Here is a 19,514-nt window from a genome sequence, read left to right on the forward strand (position 1 = left end):
GGATCATATATATATATATTTATTATATTCATTTATTTATTAAAGTCAGAATTACACCCCTATCCTTATCAAAATTAACACAAGGAATTGTTAATTAGAATTTCACCAAACTAAATTGATGGTTTTCACAGTAAGACACACACGTCTCTTCGTTTTCACACTTGAGGGAGTTTGAAGGCAAAGTCATTAAACTTCCCCTTAATGAGAGAATGACCTTAAATGACTTTACCCATCCATGCACCCACTATTGTCATGTATCATTGTCCTCCCAATCACAGCGGTCATCCTAATTAACCAGTGGTTAAATTCCGAGTTCCTTAACAAATTAATGAAGTGGAGGGGTAGTGTTCTGCATAGCAGAACATCCATCACGGCTTGATTGACTCCAGAAAGGTTCACTTTCTCTCTTATTATCACTGATGATATATTGTGGAGTCAGTATAAACGTCCGCTGTATTTATGATGGCATGCAAAACACGATAATAAGCACAATTAATATTTCCCCTTCAATCTAACCTCCCGTTTAACATGTTTCACATGTTTCTTGATGGCTTCATGAGTTTTACACTCAGAACCAGTATCCAGTCAGTTTAATATTGAGCAACCAACAACATTGAACATTGTGTAGTACTTCCAGCCCATCAGAGGAGTCATTTCCCCGGCTACTATATTTGTCCAATCAATTGCTCTGCAGGCAAAATTGGGCCATTAAACAATAAAGCAATTACTATATTTAGCAATGTATTAATGTTTTCTTTAGAAACTTCCCAAACATTTCTGAAACTCAAAACTACTGAAAAAAATATAATCGGAACATTAAAAATGTTCAAACCATATGCTGTGCAAGAGTGCCGTAAAACATTAGTTTATGGAGATGTAGTTACAGTGTTCCCTTGCCACTAACAACTTCCTGCATATTTTAGTAGGACAGATTTCACTTTCACTGATAAATGTCAAATTTAAAATGCTGAAATTTAAAAATTGCCCAAGGCCTGTTCAGGATAATCAGTACAATGAATCAGTGTAGTGTAGAGAGGCAGCCAATTGTTTGGTACTTCAGTACACTTTCTAAAGTACACACAGTGATTATGGTGGATCCCAAGAAGAGATGGAAGCACCTTGGTGGCAACAAAATGATAATAATCCAAATACAAAATTAAACGCTGCACAGTTATCGTTAGTTCTTAGTCCAGTTTTAGTGCTCAGATTGTTGAATCAAGGCTAATTACCATGCATTTTTACTGTTATCTATTGTTTTCTAATTTATTCAACCGAGAGCACTAGAACTAATTGTTTGTGTAAATAGATGTTGAACTCCCAATTATCTTTCCAACATAGGAGAAAAAAATGCTCTGTTACACTTTTTTATCTTTTTGTTTAGACAAAATAGCATTAAATGGATCCAACATGGTATGGATAATGATAACTGATAATTTAAGCTTTCAATGGGATAAAATGGTAATACGTGCTAATCTAAATAATTCTGCCACACAATCAATCCAACTGTTTGATGATTGAGCAATACTCAAATCAGTTCTGACCATTACTAATACGCTATCTCAGACATTCCTGAAATTCTACCTGAGGGTGTAGAGTATCCGACCGTCATTCCAGATACGAAGCATGCGATTGGGTGTGGTGATCCAGTGGGCGTCGGCCTTCTTCGAGTTGCGGAAAAAAGTGTCTGGGATCCAGATCTTCCCAACCATGTTGCTGTTAAGACGTAGAACCTTCATCGTGCTGTTGAATTTTAACCTCCTGTCGTACCAGGTCTGAGCAAAAAAGATGTCGATGGTGTATTCCTGAAGACAGATAAAAGAAGGTTTTTACCCGAATTGTTATGTTCAACTTTCAGTTTAAAAGATGAACGTACTTTATATAACACACTAGCTAGAAGTCTGTGTCAGGAAAAGCTTGCTACGGTATTGTTTACAACCAGTGCTGTCACCAATGCCTGGCTTTTAACTGTGATGTACAATGAGATCAAATCGAATTGTGGGCTGCAAAAGCACTGGTTCTTCCGTCTGAGGGGAACTGTGCTATGGCAGTCAAAAACTTAATGCTGGAACACATTTGTAGGCACTTTTTTTCCTCAGACAAGAGGGTTTCTATTCAGGCCAAGAAGTCCTTTTGTCCCTCTTAGAGAGTTCTGTTGAAAAAGACCATCTTGAAGCCCTCAACCTGAAAATTAAATGTTCAACAGGGCAATTAATAATTCCGCTTGTTTGGCTCAAGTGTTATCTAACCTCATAACCTGCTGCCTTGGCAGCACTTTGTCCTGAGCCTGACAAAACCATCTGTCTCCTATTCAGTCCTTGTAAGAGCTGTGTTAGAATATCCGTATGAGGGATGAAAAGCGGCACGGGGAGAGTTGAAAAGCTAAGGCGAGATGTGGTCTAATGTGAGAGGGAAAGGAGACACGGTGAGTGAGAGGGCTCTATCGTGTCTTTCATATTTATTTTGTTATTTGGAATGGTTGAGCCCTGACGTTCAAAGTGAAGTACAGCTGGAGAGAAAAAAAAAAAAAATCGGGGGATTTGTGTGCAAGAGGGCATAAAGGCATTAACTTCCGGACAAAGCTTAGCCCAACAATAAAGTCTAAATCCATGCCAAAGAGTCCTAAACGAGATTTGAAAAATAACATTTTCACCAGGCGACGTTACCATCCTTTCAACATCCTTTTTTCCCCACAAAGGACAGGCAGAGAGTTCAAATCCAATGATGAGAGACAGATTGAATGCCTTAGGATCTGTGCCCCGCTTAGTTTAATGAACATCTATTTATTTTAATTTGTTTCTGCTATTGTACATGAGTTACACATTTGCCATATTTCAAAGCTCCGTCCTGCATAATTAAGAATTAAAAATTGTGTTCACGCGTGTGTGCTCTTCAGAAAATCTACCTACCACATTTGTCATGTCATAGTGTGAACGCACTGCCCAATCCACAGTAATTACATATGAATGTGAAGCGATCAGGCATCGTTTCATGTCAGCGAGATGCCCTCGTCACACGAACGCAGACACCCTGATGCGAGCGCAAACACACATTTTCTAACTGATCCCATCAATGCTTTTCTTTCAACTTCACTGTGACTGCAGTTATTGAGAGTGGGTGTTTTAACTAAGACTAAGTGAAACGGAACGCCACCGCCATGTAGAGCAGACTGCTCTGCAGAATAACAATAGAAGTGGGTTCTCAGCGGGGACGTGCTACAGAAAACAATGACACATAAAACAACGCTGATGTGAGATTTGCAAGAGACTCTGATTTGCTAATCCTTCTTTCTATCCAACAAAAAAAAATGTTTTCCTCTCCACCATCAGATGAACTGTTCTCTTTGTCGTCACTGCAGCGTGACAGCTATATATTCTATTAATATTCCTCAGTTTTCATTTTTCTAATTCATTAGTTACTGTGCATTGTTACTTCACCACCTATGGAAATCAAAGAAAAAACATGGAGTACAATCTGTCGATCTGAAACCGATAGCTGAAATTCAGTTCCAACTCGTCAGATTGATATTTTTATTAATAGGGCCACACTGATACATATCAGTTTTGGAAGCTGGTACTGTACAAAAAAGCAGTGCTCCCACTCATGTTGGCTGAAACTGTTGTGCATCGCTGTAAGAGTAATAAAACAAATGCTACACAGACTTGGCTTTGTGAACATGAAAAGCTTCTTGCATCTTAAAGTAATAAAGCAGTTAAAAAAAATAACTTGATTTTATTCTGTTTATTCTATTGCTCCCTTAACATGTATCTATACACTAGCAGAACGATAATGAGAGAAGCTATTATTGGACCAATAATGATTTACAAAATGGAAAGCAATATATTAATGCATGTACCTGATAATAGCAAGGTTAACCCCTACTTCACCAGAATGTAAGTTTAGACATTTGTAGATAACTGAACTACTTTTAAAAGAAAAAAAGTTTTTATATGCAACCAGTACAAATGTGTCACTTTCACCATTAAAACAGAAGAAGAAAAAAGAGCCTCGTCTTCAAACCAGATCTAAGGAACATCAGAACCTGGTATATTGATTTTAATACACAAAGAGCTTGAACAGGTGACACCTCGGATTGTCGCTGATGTAATTCTTGGCAACCACAAAGTGCGAGCATCTTAGGATTTGCCAACTCGCACAGCCATTTGCAAATATGCTGCTTTGAAATCTGGCTTGTGTGTTGAGCAACACAATTGGTCAACTGTTTATCAGTATTTCTGTAAGGTGTTTAATGCAACGCAGATGCAAGAAATGGATCACATGTATCCCCTCTGGTGCAAAGGCCAGTGCAGTAGTTAAGTAGCTGATTGACACCTGCATTGTGTTGCTACACTACAAGGGCAGAAGGGAAGCATAGTCATTAGACGGACCAACCAATCCACCGTGACAGCAAGCATCTGCTCTGCTGAAGTGTGCTTGAGCAAGACAGTGCAACCCCGCTAGCTCCAGAGAGCTACCCCGCTACATCATTATGCGCTCAGCTCCCCGAGGATGGAGGTAGGCCGTCCATTAGTTACACATGCAGTTTATGCTCGATTATTGATAAAAAACATTGCCATATTAACACTATATTCCAGTATTACTCACCATATTGATGGCATTTACTGGGCCGATGCTGTTGACAAACATGTCTGTGTGGATCACTGTTGGTTTCACTGAAAAGAAGCACAAGAAAGTCAGTTTTATAGATGAGCAACTATTTATCATGCACATGTACAAACAAGTTTTAGGAAGTTTCTTTTTGTTTTGTTTTGTCGACATCTTCATCGTCAATGAAGAAAAGAAGGGAAATAATCTCCTTGTTGTTAAAGTGTGAATACGAAGCTGCTGGACAGCGTCACTGCTCGGCTAGCTTTCAGTGGTATGTAGCGTTAAGTTTGATCTGATACACACCTGATTGACAGGTGCAAATGATGAAATCATGAGAAAGTGTTGAAAGATTGCACACTGTCTGCACCAAGTTCAGTGAAAATGCAACATTTCATCATGAATCTTTATCAGGCATCAAATCCTCAATACTGAAGCCACATGTTAAAATCAATCAAAGTCAATGGAAAAATGCAATTGGAAATTCAAAAAACTAGATGTGCCATGCAGAAAAACGGATTTTTATCAAAATAGAACCAATAGAGGAAATTAAAAAAAAACACTATATATGACTTTCATTATATAATATTACACAAACATATCAAGCTAAAATTTCAAGCAAAAACTTTCAAGCAAATAGTCTAATGTTTTATAACATATCAGGCCAAATGTACACACAATGAAGACAGGTGTAGAAAACAATCTTCACATTAAATTACTTAAAGGAAATGATCCCACTTTACTTGTATGACACTGTATTACATAATCAGGATTTTACCAGGTGTAAGATGCGTCAGATAGCGCTAATGAAATAGAAAACCTTGTTCCTTTGTCTGCAAGGAGACGACATCAGAGCCTACACGGACAATTTCATCTTCAAACAGGCCTCCTGCCAATGTCAGAAAACCACATGCATTGTCTGTATTTACTGCCAAACTCCCATCCCATTTACCACAATACCTTTGTGCCCTCTGCAACATCCCATCCATCCCTTTCCTACCCTTCTATGCTTCAGGCCTGTGGGCTGCTCTTGATAGCCAATCAGTTACTGTCTTTTCTCACAGACCTGCTGATGCCGGGCGCTCCCACAGTGACGCACTTTTTTGTTAGAAGTGCCTCGTAAATATCTCGACTTGAAAGGTTTGAGGAAGCACTACAATTCTGAGCCCAATGGAGACAAAAAAAAAAAAAGCAGCAGTTAAATTGTAATCTATTTAATGTTAAGACACAAGCACTAAACTCACAACTAGACCTTGAAGACTGGGTGCTGGATCCTAAATGGAGATGATAAAAAAAGGGGAAGACAAGGACAGCACTCCAAATCGACTTTTTCTAATATTGCCAGACAGATGTTTGGGGCAAGACGCCCCTTTTCAGCGTGTATTGTTTGGAAATTGCCAGAATACATGCTGAAGAAGGGTGTCTTGCCTGAAGTGTCCATGTGGCAATATACAAAAAAAAAAAAATTGGAGTGCTGTCCTACTCTTTCCTTTGTTAAACTATTGAATGTTGCGATCTTCATGTATAAATCAATTATCTTTGCTTGAGCACTTGCATGTGTACATGTGCCCCCCGCCCGCCATGCATTACACCTTGGTGTCTGCTGCCTACACTTAGTGAGACGGGCAGACGTCAGAAACAGTTTGGCTCAGGAAACTTGAACGCTTGGTGTCAAACAGACACCCATGCTCTGTCAGACCCTCCAAGTCACCCTGGATCACTACACTTGCGTGCACTTCACTACAATGCGTATCTTTATGGATGACTGGACGGTGTATCTGAGAAGAGAGTCTGGGTTAAGATATGGGAGCAGGAGTGAGTGTAAGAGATAGTTACATAGAGGGGGTTACACAGGCACACATGCATGTGCATTGCACCCGCACACACACACACACACACACACACACACACACACACACACACTACACTATCGTTGACTTCCACTACCGGCTATGACTACAAGTGCACATTACTGTGTTTGCATAATCTGGATTGTGAATCTGAAAATGTGATGCAGAAATATGTAACCCTGGACTGGATTATTGGTAAAAACAAAATCCACCGCATTCATGGTGTAAATAAAATATGAACAAATAACAACAAGGTGTATTCTTGTATATAGCCAACTGGAAAGTGGATGTTTTTCATATATGCACAAAGGAAAAATGAAGTGGCTGTGCTGAGATTTCTAACTTGCTGTCTGAGATGACATAATACATGCAACACAGCCACCACAGGCATCCTAGTGAATGGCTGATCAAATTAGCTCACAGATTGACCAAATACAGCTCCATGCATGAGCAATCATCTAGACCTATTCATTCAACTCACTGTACAACTTCATGTCCTCCCCATTGCTCTCTAAATATGTAAATTATATGAAGCAATGTATTGTTTTTCTAGAAGGCAATGACTTTCCATCACTATCCATCCATGGATGTATTATGATTTAAGAAGTAAGGATTTTCTCTCTCTCGCTCTCTCTCTCTCGGTCCTATTTGCTTCACTTTTCATATGTACAGTAGACTCCAGGGGCATTAAAATTAAATGAGCATCACAATGGACTTCAAAGGGAGGCTGTGGTACATTCAGCAATGAATCTAAATCCAGAGCATTTCAGTGCTTTGAGGAATAGAGGAGAATCTTTGCCTTGGTATGGTTGGTTGGTTGATTGGTTGGTTGGTGGATCAGATGACAGTATAGCCAGCTAATTATAACCCCTCTGTAGCTGTGTAACTTGGCAGCAGCTGGAATACCACCAGTGAGCAAGATCACAGTGCGTTTGAAGATGATGGTTAAGACGGTGGCAGCCAGCCGCCCAGCTACGCAGCGGCTCTCTGGGCTGATGCTGCACCTCAAAGCAGATCTGAGCTGCTCTTCAATTTAAAGCACAAGCCCACTTCTGAAGTCTTAAGAATAAAGATGCTGCCACTTCATGAAATGTGTCACATTATATGCATCATTGTACATTTCGTATACTATATGGGAAAACCATGAAAGCAGTGTAACAGACTTACTGTATACGTCCATGTTACTCTGCCGCTTTCATCTTGTGCCATCATTTGAACAATTCATTAGTCACGCTTTAACGCTGCATCAGGTCAATTCTTGGCAGTGGCACCTCAAATAATTTACCATGTTTGTGGTGGTGGTTTGTGAGGGATTGTACTCTTTTTGTCACACTAGAGAAGCCTACCGGTTCAAGGTAGGAATTTAAACCTGGGTAGAACCTCTCAGTGGCAGGTGTGAAGAAGCAGCTGATGAGGTAGCACATACAGTATATTCCCTCCTTAGGTCAACAGTGGGGGGGAGCAGTGACAAAGACCACAGCACATTTCAAATTGGGAGAAAACAGGACAAAAAAATCCTTAAAGTGTTAAAAAAAAATTAGGCAAGTTTGGAGTGCCTTAGCAGCTTTTATTAGGGCATTTATTCAAATCTATTCTTACCAGTTTCTGCTTTAATACAGCACCAACAGCCCCTACAGTAAATGGCGAAGCAATTCACTTCTAGCATATCAATTGGAATGTCTTCGTTAATCTGTAAGAGTATGTGACAGGTTCTGACTCAAACCAGTTTCCCAGGAATACTGACCCATGAATCATCAAGTATCCAAGGGTACTGAATAGCTATATATTCTGCTCTTGCAAATGGACGTGACAGGCTTTAGGATATACGCGCACTTGTGCAGACAATGGAGCCCTGCCCAGCTGTCTGTCAAAGTGTAGGGAGTAAGCTACTTGTCTCTTGTCGACAAGACAAGGCTTGCTACCCCGACCATAATGTGTGCAAGTACATTGTCACAGGTAGACATTATTTATAGCCAGCCCGGATGCCCGTCAACACACCACACGAACACACACATAGAATGGATACCGGAATAAACACACAAGGACACCTTGTACTACCGCGCATGGTTTAACAATGAACTCTATGCTGTGCATATTCAATCTGCCATTTTCAATTTATACAGCCAGTGAATAGACCATCCAGTGCAGTGCAATTAAAAAGTCATTATTTCCTATTGTTTTTCAATCTGCAGCAGATATATTCATACGGCATCAGTTGGCATGACTAACGTTATTACTAGCAACCACTAGAGGTGAGGCAAGTCACAAGTAGGTCACAAGACTTAGTTATGAAGTCCCACGTCGAGTCCAAGTCATAAACATTTTGTTTAGAGTCTTCAACAAGTCGTGAGTCGATTTAACTTGAATGCCATTTAGAATTCAAAACAGAGTCATAGTAGAGAAGACTTAAAGAAATAATGAATGCTTTTCAAAGTGTGTATTTACTAGCGTCAAATAAACGTGGCAGAGCCATCTGAGTTGCTGGTGGTGTTTGATAGCATTTTATCGGGTCTAAATACAGTTGCGGATTCAGACAACAGCCAAGTTTAATTTTGTCTTTGTAAACAGTACCTCACAGCAGTACTGTTAACTAGATAGCTACAGGTGATATAATCTGCCACTAGTGATGTGTTTTTTTTTAAACTGGCTAAAGCAGCAGTCAGCACAAGCTAAAAGTGAGAAGCCATCAAAACGCACCTTTCCCTCATGTTTGTTCAATTTGACTGGCTGCTGCCGGCTTAATTCTAAAATGTATCTGTTGTCAGGAAAAAAAAAGGTACTTTGTATAACATGATTTTTAATCGTTGGGCTTTGGTATGATATCAAGTAATTCCAGGCCATCAGGGTAGAGGCCAAGCAAAGTAACGCGTCCCAGGTGTTCCTTATAGGCTGATTTTTTTTCATTAAAAAGAGGTGCCCAAATTCCAGCCTAGTTCACCCCCAAATAAAACAAATATTATTTTTCCTCTTGCCTTTAGTGCTGTTTATTAATTTACATTGGTGCGAGTTGCCGACTAGATATCGGCCCCAGAGATGACTTCTCTCGAAAAATAATGGAACTACTGTAGGTGGCACTCGGCTTGAGGTGCTCAAAGCCCCCAAAAAAGCATTTGTCTCTTTCCCGATATCATGACCGAGTTACTCAAGATAATCCACAGACCTTGAGCCGTTTCATGTAGGAACTATCTTCTTTGTACCATACCAAACTTTTCAACCGTATCACTGCACAGAAGAAATTGTGCATCCATCCTCGATAATGCTAGCTCATGTAGCACCACTGAGCTAGCTGACGTTACAGCTCAGCCGAGGAGGACGCCATAAATGTTTACATCTCGCACTGTCACGCGCACGAGCCTCGTTCATGTGTAGATGCGCTCTTTACTTCTTCGCGTTGATACGGTTAGGAGGTTTAGGTTGTTTGAGAGAAAACATCAACCAATGTCTCCAACACTCAGCAACCCACACAAAAACAATCTAGATTGATAAATTGCACCAAGGGTAAAAACATATGGATTATGGATTTTGTGGTGAATTGTCCCTTCAAGATGCAATTCCTCTAATTATTATCCGCCAGGAAAGTCATCGATCGGTCGCGTGTGTGAGTTCATTTGTCCTTGGCCACTACTTTGTGGTTCACTTGATCTTTTGTTTTGGATGGTGTGTTTGGCTAAATGCTAACCGCTAACGGAGCTACCAATGCACAGACTGCTGTACATCGTCATCACTCAGCCCGCTGTTACACGGGCAGACAGCCTGATGAGTTTGATGATGTAGATTGTATAACATGTCTTATACAACGACTTCGAGCTAATTGACTGAATTCATCCCTGTGTGTTTGTGTTTTTTTGGTGTCTAGACGAGGGGTTAGACAATTGTGGGTTGCATTTATTCAATCACATAATACAGCAGTGCTCTTTGCAGACAAACCGGGTCGAGGTCTGCAGTATACTGAGTACACCTTTTTAGTTGCTGCTTAATTCTCCAAAAAAGGAGAACGTCTTCCCTAATTTATTAACTCATTTTATGTATTTCTTAGTGACAATTTTGAGCAATTGAGTGTATTTTGGGTTAGGGTACACACTGCAGCACAATCATGGAATATCTTCAACAAGTGAGAATAAGGCCAGCTCCAGGATCCTTTTAGAATGTGGGTGTATTTCTTTGCGATTCTGCAACTAATCGAATCATCTGTGAGAAATCAGGACCCACCTCCGATGTCAGGTCTGAGCTTGTTGTCATATCCGTCTAGTAGGCTGTTTAGGATGTGTGTGACGTCACTCTCGTACACTTTGGGAGTCAGCACCCACGTCTTGTTGGTAACCTCATCATCCTCATCAGTCTGGAAGGAGCTGCGAGGAAGAGAGAGAAAATAAATGCATTCAATCAATAATTTATTTTTAAAGAAGAGCAAGCTGTGTTTTTTTGCACTGTGCTCTGCTTTCTTTATAAATACATATTAGGAGCTTAGAGACAAGGTCAGAAGGGATATTTTCAGGGCTTTTCTTCATCACGTTACAGCTAGACAAACTGAAATATGTGTGATTCAACTTCCCTTTTCATTTTGTTTTTTGGGATTTCTTGTGAAACAAAGTAGTTGCACCACTCAAAAATGCCAACAAGAGTTACAGAATGGTACACATTCAGTGAAACACATGTAATACATAACATGCATTTTTCACACTATAAGTTTATCGTTAATCAAATATCCATGTTGTCTTGGTGAACTGCCCATTAAAAGTTGCTATCTCCTTTATGTACCAGATATATCGGTTTTTTGTTCCACTCTGAGAGGTGTGTTCTTGCAGCAATGCCATCTTGTGAATACACTGCAATTTGCAAAACATCCCATAATCCCATGGTTCTCAGTCTCGTTCCTCACATAGAACACTTAAGAGATGCAGAAAATACCAAAGCACAAAGCAATCGTAGCCTGAAATGGCACACGGCTCGTAAACATATGCTAATTTAAAAGGATATATAATAGATATATAGTGAGTTTATTGCTGATGGGAATTATGCTTTCTCTGAGGGGACCTGCGGTTATAGCTGATGTAAAAGGAGATAACTCATTATCTGAGTTTTACACTGTTTGGTTTATTTTCAATGGAACATACATTAGGGCACATCAGTGTGCACCACCAAGCCAGCTGAGAGCCACTCTCATCTATGTGACACATCACTTTCATCATTAAATTGGTCCTCCCGGAAGCCTTGTACTAACTTTTTCCCAATGGAGAGATCTTGCAAATGTTTAATTTAAGTAATGTGGTTAGGTAGTCAGCAACTCTTAACATTAAATGCCCACCTGGACAGATTCATCACAAGGATGCATCAATTTCTTCATCTGTCAAGACTGAAACAAGTTTAATAATGGCCCCTTTTTAAAAGTGAGATGTTTTGACGTTTGTTCCGTCCAGGTGGCCAACTTTCCCCAAAGACGTATGTGACAAAGGACTAGTGTGACGAACTGATTGAAAAAGAGCTGTGACACTGTTTCCCAAAAAAAAAGGTGGTAATCTCTTCAAGTAAAGGCTTAAGAGTAAACGTAAGTCTTAATAGCTTGACATACATTCAAAGTGCCAGGTTTCACTTCTGCAAAAAGTAAAAGCCCACATCTACCCACTGCTTCTCAAAATGTCCTTTATTTCATTAACATGAAAAAAGAAAAGTAAAGGAATTGCATTAACTTTTACTGTGAGGTCCAGAGTTTGAACGACAACCTCCACAATTATCTTCAAAAGCAGCACAAGCTCTCCTTCAATTTCCAACTTGGTGAAAACAAATTCTAAGATGGGAAAGTTGGGCAACTTGACGGCAGAATTGTTTATCAAAGTGTAACTAGGTTTATAGGGCCCCACAAGTTTTCAGTGAGAGCTGGAGAACACAAGCCAATTTTCCTAAGTTTACTTCCTCACCTCAGACTTCTTAAACTGAAAGGATAATGATGTCTCAAGAGACCCCTACCACAAATATCACCACGGCTGGGCTGTAAATGTGTTTATCCTGTTCTCCCAGAGACAAGCGTGGTCTTGGTAAATATGTCTGTAATGGTTTGGTCTCTGTTACAAAAGATCTTTCTTTTAGCTCTGAGACCTGAGTAGAAGATGGAGGTATGACAATGCATTTAGGCCAATTAATGCTGGCAACAACATGCTGCTGTCAAGTAGGACTATAGTGTGTCAGGAGACTTGATGTTGTCTGCAGTAAGAGGGAATGTGTGTACTGCTGAAGGCCAGGGGTGAGATGTGTATGCACGCTATGTGTCTGACAGAAACAGAGGAGTAGTCAGAAAAGCATGAATATGATGAGTGAATGATATTGAAGAAATCTCTATATCAACTCCAAGAGGTTTGTAAAAGCACCAGTTGAGTCATACTACTGTCAAAGGAATTGAAAAAGATTGAAATGACAAATTGAAATGTGGTGAGCAGTGCTTCTGAGCATATTGAAACTTAAGGTCTGCTACAAATCTCAGTTCTTTCAAATCAATACTTATCTCCTACTATTTGTGTGATCCTCCCTGTCTGCCTACGCATTAAAGAAGTGGAAGTTGTGCCTCAGATGACAAAAAAACTCTGATAATTAACACATGTGTACAGGCACACGATGCATCGGAAACAAGACAGAGAAAGGTGATAGATGGATAGATAGATACAGCAAGATAGAGAGATTCCCAGAAAGGGTTTGGAGAATCAGCCAACAGCATAGAAGATTAACAGTGAAACAGTTGCGAGCTTTCAGGAAAGCTTTAGCGCAATGAGAGGAAAAGGAGACTGCTGAATGAAATAATAAAGAATCATTAATGGTGACGTGGAAAAAAAAGACAGTTTTAATGGTAAAGCACAAGGATAGAGGCTCTAATAGCTTTCTCGTGTTCTTAGGCTGGGTGCAAGGAATAATGTTTTGACCAGCACTCTTCCTTAGACTGCATTAAGTGCCATTAAGTGCCATCCATCTACACCCCAATACTAGTGCCTAAAACATTAAATCTTAATATTTTTTCTCAGGTGGATGCTTTTAGATATGCCTTACAGGATGTCATAAAATATAAATCCAGAGAGTATCCGTCTCTGGCACTGACAGACTAGATGTATAGGTGTATTGATGGGTAGATAAACAGGGCAGGGAAGGGTGGAAGAACTTGAAACGTCTGTTTTTTTGTTTTTTTTAAAAGGTTGCTGTATTCATCTCGCAGAGTAACTTTGTGCATATGGAAATGCTCCAAAGACAAATAGATCAAAGGAAGAGCCATGTGTTCTCCACTGCAGGCAGATCTGAGGTTTTGCCTACTAATGCGGTACCTGGAGATCCTCAGAGAGGTCTGCGCCAGTGTGTATGTATGTGTGCGTGCTGTTATGCATTAGTGTTTGTTTTTCATGCATATCCATGGTCGTATGTAATGATGGAAAGACTGGCGTCAAGTGTGGCGTTCACACCAACTCTCATTGAGGACAGTCTGATATTGTCATACAGTCTACCCCTTCACATTTAGAGCCATCGTCAATAAACACTCATCGGCTCTATAGTGAGCGGTCAAAAAAGATTAAAATCACATCTCAGGTTCCATGTAAAGCAGCGGTGAAGTGCCCCATCTTCTGCAGTTTTACACATTCATGAGACGGTCTAAGTAGGGTAATGACAGCAATACCAGCTATAGAAACAGCTCTGTGCCCCTCATTAGCATACCCATGAGGTTCCCTTGAGCCATCGTCTTTGCACGTTTTAAACGGTACAGAATAAAGGTACCAAATCTAGTGAGCCCTCATGCTAATTATCAACCCACGTGAAATTGGTGCACGTCACATTGTTGCTACAGCACAACCCTCCTCTCACAAGTGCTCCCAGATTAGCCCAATTTGTATTGTTGCCAATGGGGTGTATCAAGTTAAAGGGCCAATCAGTAATACCGTAGAGTATTTAAATGGGAAGTTTGACAAAGAGACTCTCAGCAGCTGCAACATTAAATATGAATAAGTAATTAAGATCCTGTCTGACGTTGGTGGATTAAAACGCTTGTCAATCAGAGGAAGTGATAGTAGGGTCCAATTCTGGGTGGGGTGACCTTTCTGTTTGTAATCTATTTAAATCACTTAACTGTTTGGAGGTTCACATGTTGACGATACAGTGAGTCAAATTCCAATACAACATTGACCGATTAGTAATAAACTTCTCCGATCATGTACATATACATTACCATGGAGGGAAAGCAAACATCAGTGGACTAGTTTTAACAGTATCCTCTCTCTACTCTAGTATCCTCTTTCACCTGCTGCGTACCTGTGTCCTTAAAATAGAAACACACAGACCCTTTTGGAGTAACTGTAGTAGGTCTATATTTATCCACGGATCTCTTAGAATAAAAGGTAGAACTAGTGAAAGCCATAGTGAAAATTCTTTAGACAGGACACTCAGAAAGAACAAGGCACGTTACGCCACAATATCCAGGAACCCTTCTTCAGGTTCCATGTGGTGCTTACTGGGCTGAGTAAATGTGACTAAATCACCACTGTTGTGAATTTACAAAACTCTGTCCCAGGAATCTGAAATCACTCCAACCTTAATACTCCTGGGTGATTAATATGACAAGACTCTCTTCATTGTAAACAAGAGGCAGCTATCCACTGTCCTTTCAAACGGACAGGGACAAAATAAAGGATGATTGACATCTGCATATCAAACACATTTAAGAAATAAATACATAGGATAGTCATTATGTTTGTCAACATTATACACCTCAACCCTTTCCAAGTGGTGACAAGAAGCAGTATGAGTGCTTGATTGAGCCTAATACACTGTAAATTGATGGAACTGCATTTACCAATAACCAGGTATGACTGGGTTTGGTAGCTGGAATGCTACAAGTGGCCGACTCAGGATTGGATTTATTACATTTGCACCAAATCTGTCATGAAATTTGTCACAATGTATCTACACTTACAGCAGCTCAAAAGAATACAACAAAGCTATAGTAATGTTCATCAGCTGAGATGTTCATGTGCCATCTTCATTTAATGTATTGTGTCCATAGCATATTCTTGCTAGCAAACTAATTTTAGCAAGAAAACTGAACACCCCCCCCCCCCCAAAAAAAAAGGTGGAATATCTAATTGAAGTTACTTTGTCATTATTTGTTTTACACACAACTATCCTAACTGTAGATAACTGTGTGGGTGTTTATGTTGCTGGCAAGGTATCTGTTGTTGATGTTTCTCTTAAGCCACAACTACATTTGGCATTGTAGTGCTTTTGATACCTTATTGGATTCCTGCATTGAAACGAACGACATGAGCTATACAATATTGACTTTTTAGGTGATGAGGGCTAGAGGTTAATTCTCAACACAACATTTTTACATCAGATATGCTGAAGTGATGTTATAAAACCCTGACAGATTTAGAGGAACTATGCCATATTGAGGATTATTTTTCATGTGAAATGGAAACAAATGTTGTTAACCACCAGCAGTACTCAACCTACTAAGCTTTGTATATTTCATACACAGTATTTCAGATTACAAGAACTGAAGTACTATTTGTCAGGCATTAGAGGAAGCTGTATACATTATTATGCTGTGTTATTATGCTCACATGGGATTTATTGACAGTTAATGAGACTTCAATGACACCAATAAAAACTAGCATGTCTTATTGGAATTTTAAACGACAATCCTGACATCTGATTTCCTGTAATGTCACATGTACGTATATTTATTGTCCGTGTCCATCAAAACAATAGAGGCTCTTCTTGATCCATGGGAAATATACATTAGTGTTAAAATAAGTTCTGGTACAGTTATGGTTGGAAAACAGTTAAAGACAGAAAATACAAAATGAATACAAAAATAAATTGCAGTGGGTCCCAAATTATGATTATATAATGCTGCAACCTAAAATTCTGGAGGTGAGTTTACCAAACAGTAAACATCACTTGGCACAATAGAAAACCTGAGCAGAGCACTTCCTCCCTCTGACATCACTTCCTCCTGCGATGGCCATACTGTGAGGGTTTACTAAATCTCCTAGCAGACCCTGGGCCTACATCTGGAGCCTAATTATTGACTGAAGCAACAATATGCCAAAACATGTGTTGATACACATCTTCTACTTTTACATGAGGGAGGACTGCGCATTGGGGTCCATGTATGGTGATGCAATTAGACATCACTACACATAGTAACTGTCAATGAGTCACAAAGTAGCATAGATTACTGAAAGCATGCCTGAGGCCTTGAGAGATGCCTTATGTAAGAGGTCTCATACATGAATCACAAATAACGTCTCATTCAACTTACTGAGCAATTAGCTGTCTTTCAATGGGACTTGTATATGAACTATTTGAAAGAGAATACATCTTGCTGTGATAGCGGGTAACTAGCTTTGAGCCACATATATGACATTTGTACAGGTGTTCACATATAGATCTCTCATTTGGCCTTGGTATGATTATCAAAGAAGCACCAAACTGTCACATCCCAGTTCATTATGTATCAATCACACGTGCACAACTTATAAAATCCATAACCTGCACTTATATCTTAATTGTTGGTGTAATTCAATTGGGCAAGGTGTCGCGGTAACTCAAGCCCATTGTGAACACTGCTTGTGCATAGAATTAAAAAAACTGCACAGGCCTGACAATGAAGCCTGGGCACTGGGGCAGGGAGCATTGAGGTTGCGGTCGGCATGACGGTGATTGAACGTCGTCTGATTTATCTGCCTCCATTTTTCGCCCTCCAGCAGCACAAAAAGACGAAAGCGAAGCGAGGAGCCTTGTCATCCCTCCTCTTGACTTCTCTCATCTTAGCACACGGGGAATAATGTCTTGTCGGGGAAGACCAAACAGCTTCTCTCAACAAACTCAAATCTGCACCTCAGTTCAAGCTGAAATGGCAGTCCTTTGCCTGTATATGTGTGTGTCTGTGTGTGTGAGTGTGTGTTCAAGACAAGGATGACTCCATATGTGTTATCCTTGTCCTTATTGTGCCTTTACACTTGTATTCTCTGTGTGAATGTCTGCCATTTTGAAATGCTTTTTTTTTTTTTTTTTTTTTTCAGATACGTGAGATGAAACATACCCTCATCCATACTCAAGTTGTCTTTATTACAAATTACTGTTTACATAAAGCTATTCGAGTTACTGCCACATCAGACACCTGCGTTTAATAACAAGGCTCTGGCTCTTAGAATAGACTTGATCCGTAAAGACAGCTTAGCAGGGACTATATGTAGCCTTAGCTCCAAGCAAATTAGCCTGCCACTATGCTATTTCTAACGCTGGACATATTGTGAGAGATGCAGGCCTGTTCATAGATATCTTTAACTGCAAAATTGCACGGTATTAAATCATCAGATTCCCACAGCCGAATATTTAAGTCAGACTGTAGCTGTTCGTCGCTTTTGTTTTCTGTAAATAAAAAAAATAAAATTATCTCCCTGTAATGCGGTGCATGTGTCGCTGTAGGTATCTAAAAAAAAAATGTCTATCACACTCCCATATCGAACCACGATTAAAGATGTGATATACGCGCAACATGCCTTGCTTTTTCTAATAAAATCAGATTCCTCTCAGCTACCTAATCGGCCAGGATCCCACCAAAAGCAGGGTTGAGTTGGCATGAGATGGGAGGCGCCGCAGAATTACGTGTTGTTAAAATAAGGCACACGCAAACCCCCAAAAAGCCGACATAGAATCACGGTTTAGAGAGGACACATGACGGCATCGATGGCTTACCTTGTAGGAAGATTAACGACAATAAACACCCAGAGAAACAGCTTCAGGGGAAGGGAAGGCTTCGCCATCGCTGTCGAGCATTTGGAGGCAAAATTCGGTGAAGCAATCATCACCATCTTCGCTTCCTCTTTATTGCAGATGGACGTCTCCGTCTATTTACTGTGTTTCCTCTCTACGATACATTACGCACGTTAGCGGTAGCGGGTCTGCAAACCTAGACCCGATGCGGACGTGCGGTGAAGGGAAATCAGCCCAAACAAAATCGATGCGACCAGAAAGCTTGATTTCGCGTCGCTTTTTTTTTTTTTTTTGCGTGTCTGTTGGCGAATCGTAAGTCTAACAGGGCCGTAAAAACTGCCACAGTCTGCGAACCCCCGTAATATGCTACTCTAATGTCGAGCAGCTGAAAAAAAAAACAGAAGAGACTCAGGCTGAATGCAGATTAACACTGGGGTCAGAGAGGAACTGATGCACGTTGCTGCAGCACGGATCAACACATGCGTGGTTTCACCAAGCGGAAGCAGAGCTGCACTGACTACGGTAAAAAAGAATTAGCTCGGTGCTACATGAAAAAAAAGATGGTGGTTTCATTTTTTACTGCTACATATAGCAGTAAAATATCTATATCATCTTTTTAAATCACGTAACTGTTTGGAGCTTCACGTGAGTGAGGATACAGTGAGAATTCCAATACAACATTCACTTATTAGTAATAAACTCCTCCAATCATGTGAATTCATTACCATGGAGGGAAAGCAAACATCAGTGGACTAGTTTTAACAGTAACCTCTCTCTACTCTAGTATCCCCTTTCACCTGCTGTGTACCTGTGACCTCAAAATAGAAACACACAGACCCTTTTGGAGTAACTGTAGTAGGTCTATATTTATCCACGGGATCTCTTAGAATAAAGGTAGAACTAGTGAAAGCCGGACACTCAGAAAGAACAAGGCACGTTATGCCCCATCCATGACCGTTCTTTAGGTTCCATGTGGTGTTCATATTTCATATTTTTAACAGATATGTCAAAATGGTGATAGTAATCTTGTTGCCAAATAATGTGACACAATCTCTTAAGTGACAACCTGGGGTCCTTAGGATTGTTGCAGACTAATGAGGAGCAAGTACACCCAAAATGACTTTTTGTAGTACACTTTTTCAAAGAAACTCCCCTATAAGTAATTACACAAATCATTTCAGGTGGCTAAGTGTGTGCGTGTGTGTGTGTGTGTGTGTGTGTGTTAGTGTGTGTTAGTGTGTGTCCCTTTATGCCATACGCATCTATTTAGAATCCTAAATGAGCCGCAGGCCTGAGTCGAGTCCAGTCACGCTT

General features: G+C 40.1%; 1 protein-coding gene across 6 annotated transcripts in view; it reads right to left on the reverse strand.

Annotated features, from left to right (window-relative positions):
• Window positions 1–18,298, reverse strand: part of gabrg2 (gamma-aminobutyric acid type A receptor subunit gamma2) — a gene marked incomplete at both ends in the record, with an annotated part of 42,598 nt that extends 24,300 nt beyond the window's left edge. For 4 of the 6 annotated variants that reach the window (XM_079170952.1, XM_079170951.1, XM_079170950.1 and 1 more), the window contains 2 exons: window positions 1,582–1,802; window positions 4,603–4,659. In XM_079170952.1, coding sequence (XP_079027078.1) covers window positions 1,582–1,802; window positions 4,603–4,644 — 263 coding nt within the window. Of the gene's footprint in view, window positions 1–1,581; window positions 1,803–4,602; window positions 4,671–10,661; window positions 10,802–18,182 lie in introns of those variants that run through there. The other 2 variants (XM_079170947.1, XM_079170948.1) reach the window with 2 other exon arrangements.
• Window positions 18,299–19,514: the final 1,216 nt, after the last annotated feature.

The sequence above is a fragment of the Pholis gunnellus genome (genome assembly GCF_910591455.1).
Source record: "Pholis gunnellus genome assembly, chromosome: 13".
In the NCBI taxonomy this organism is placed as follows: Eukaryota; Metazoa; Chordata; class Actinopteri; order Perciformes; family Pholidae; genus Pholis; species Pholis gunnellus.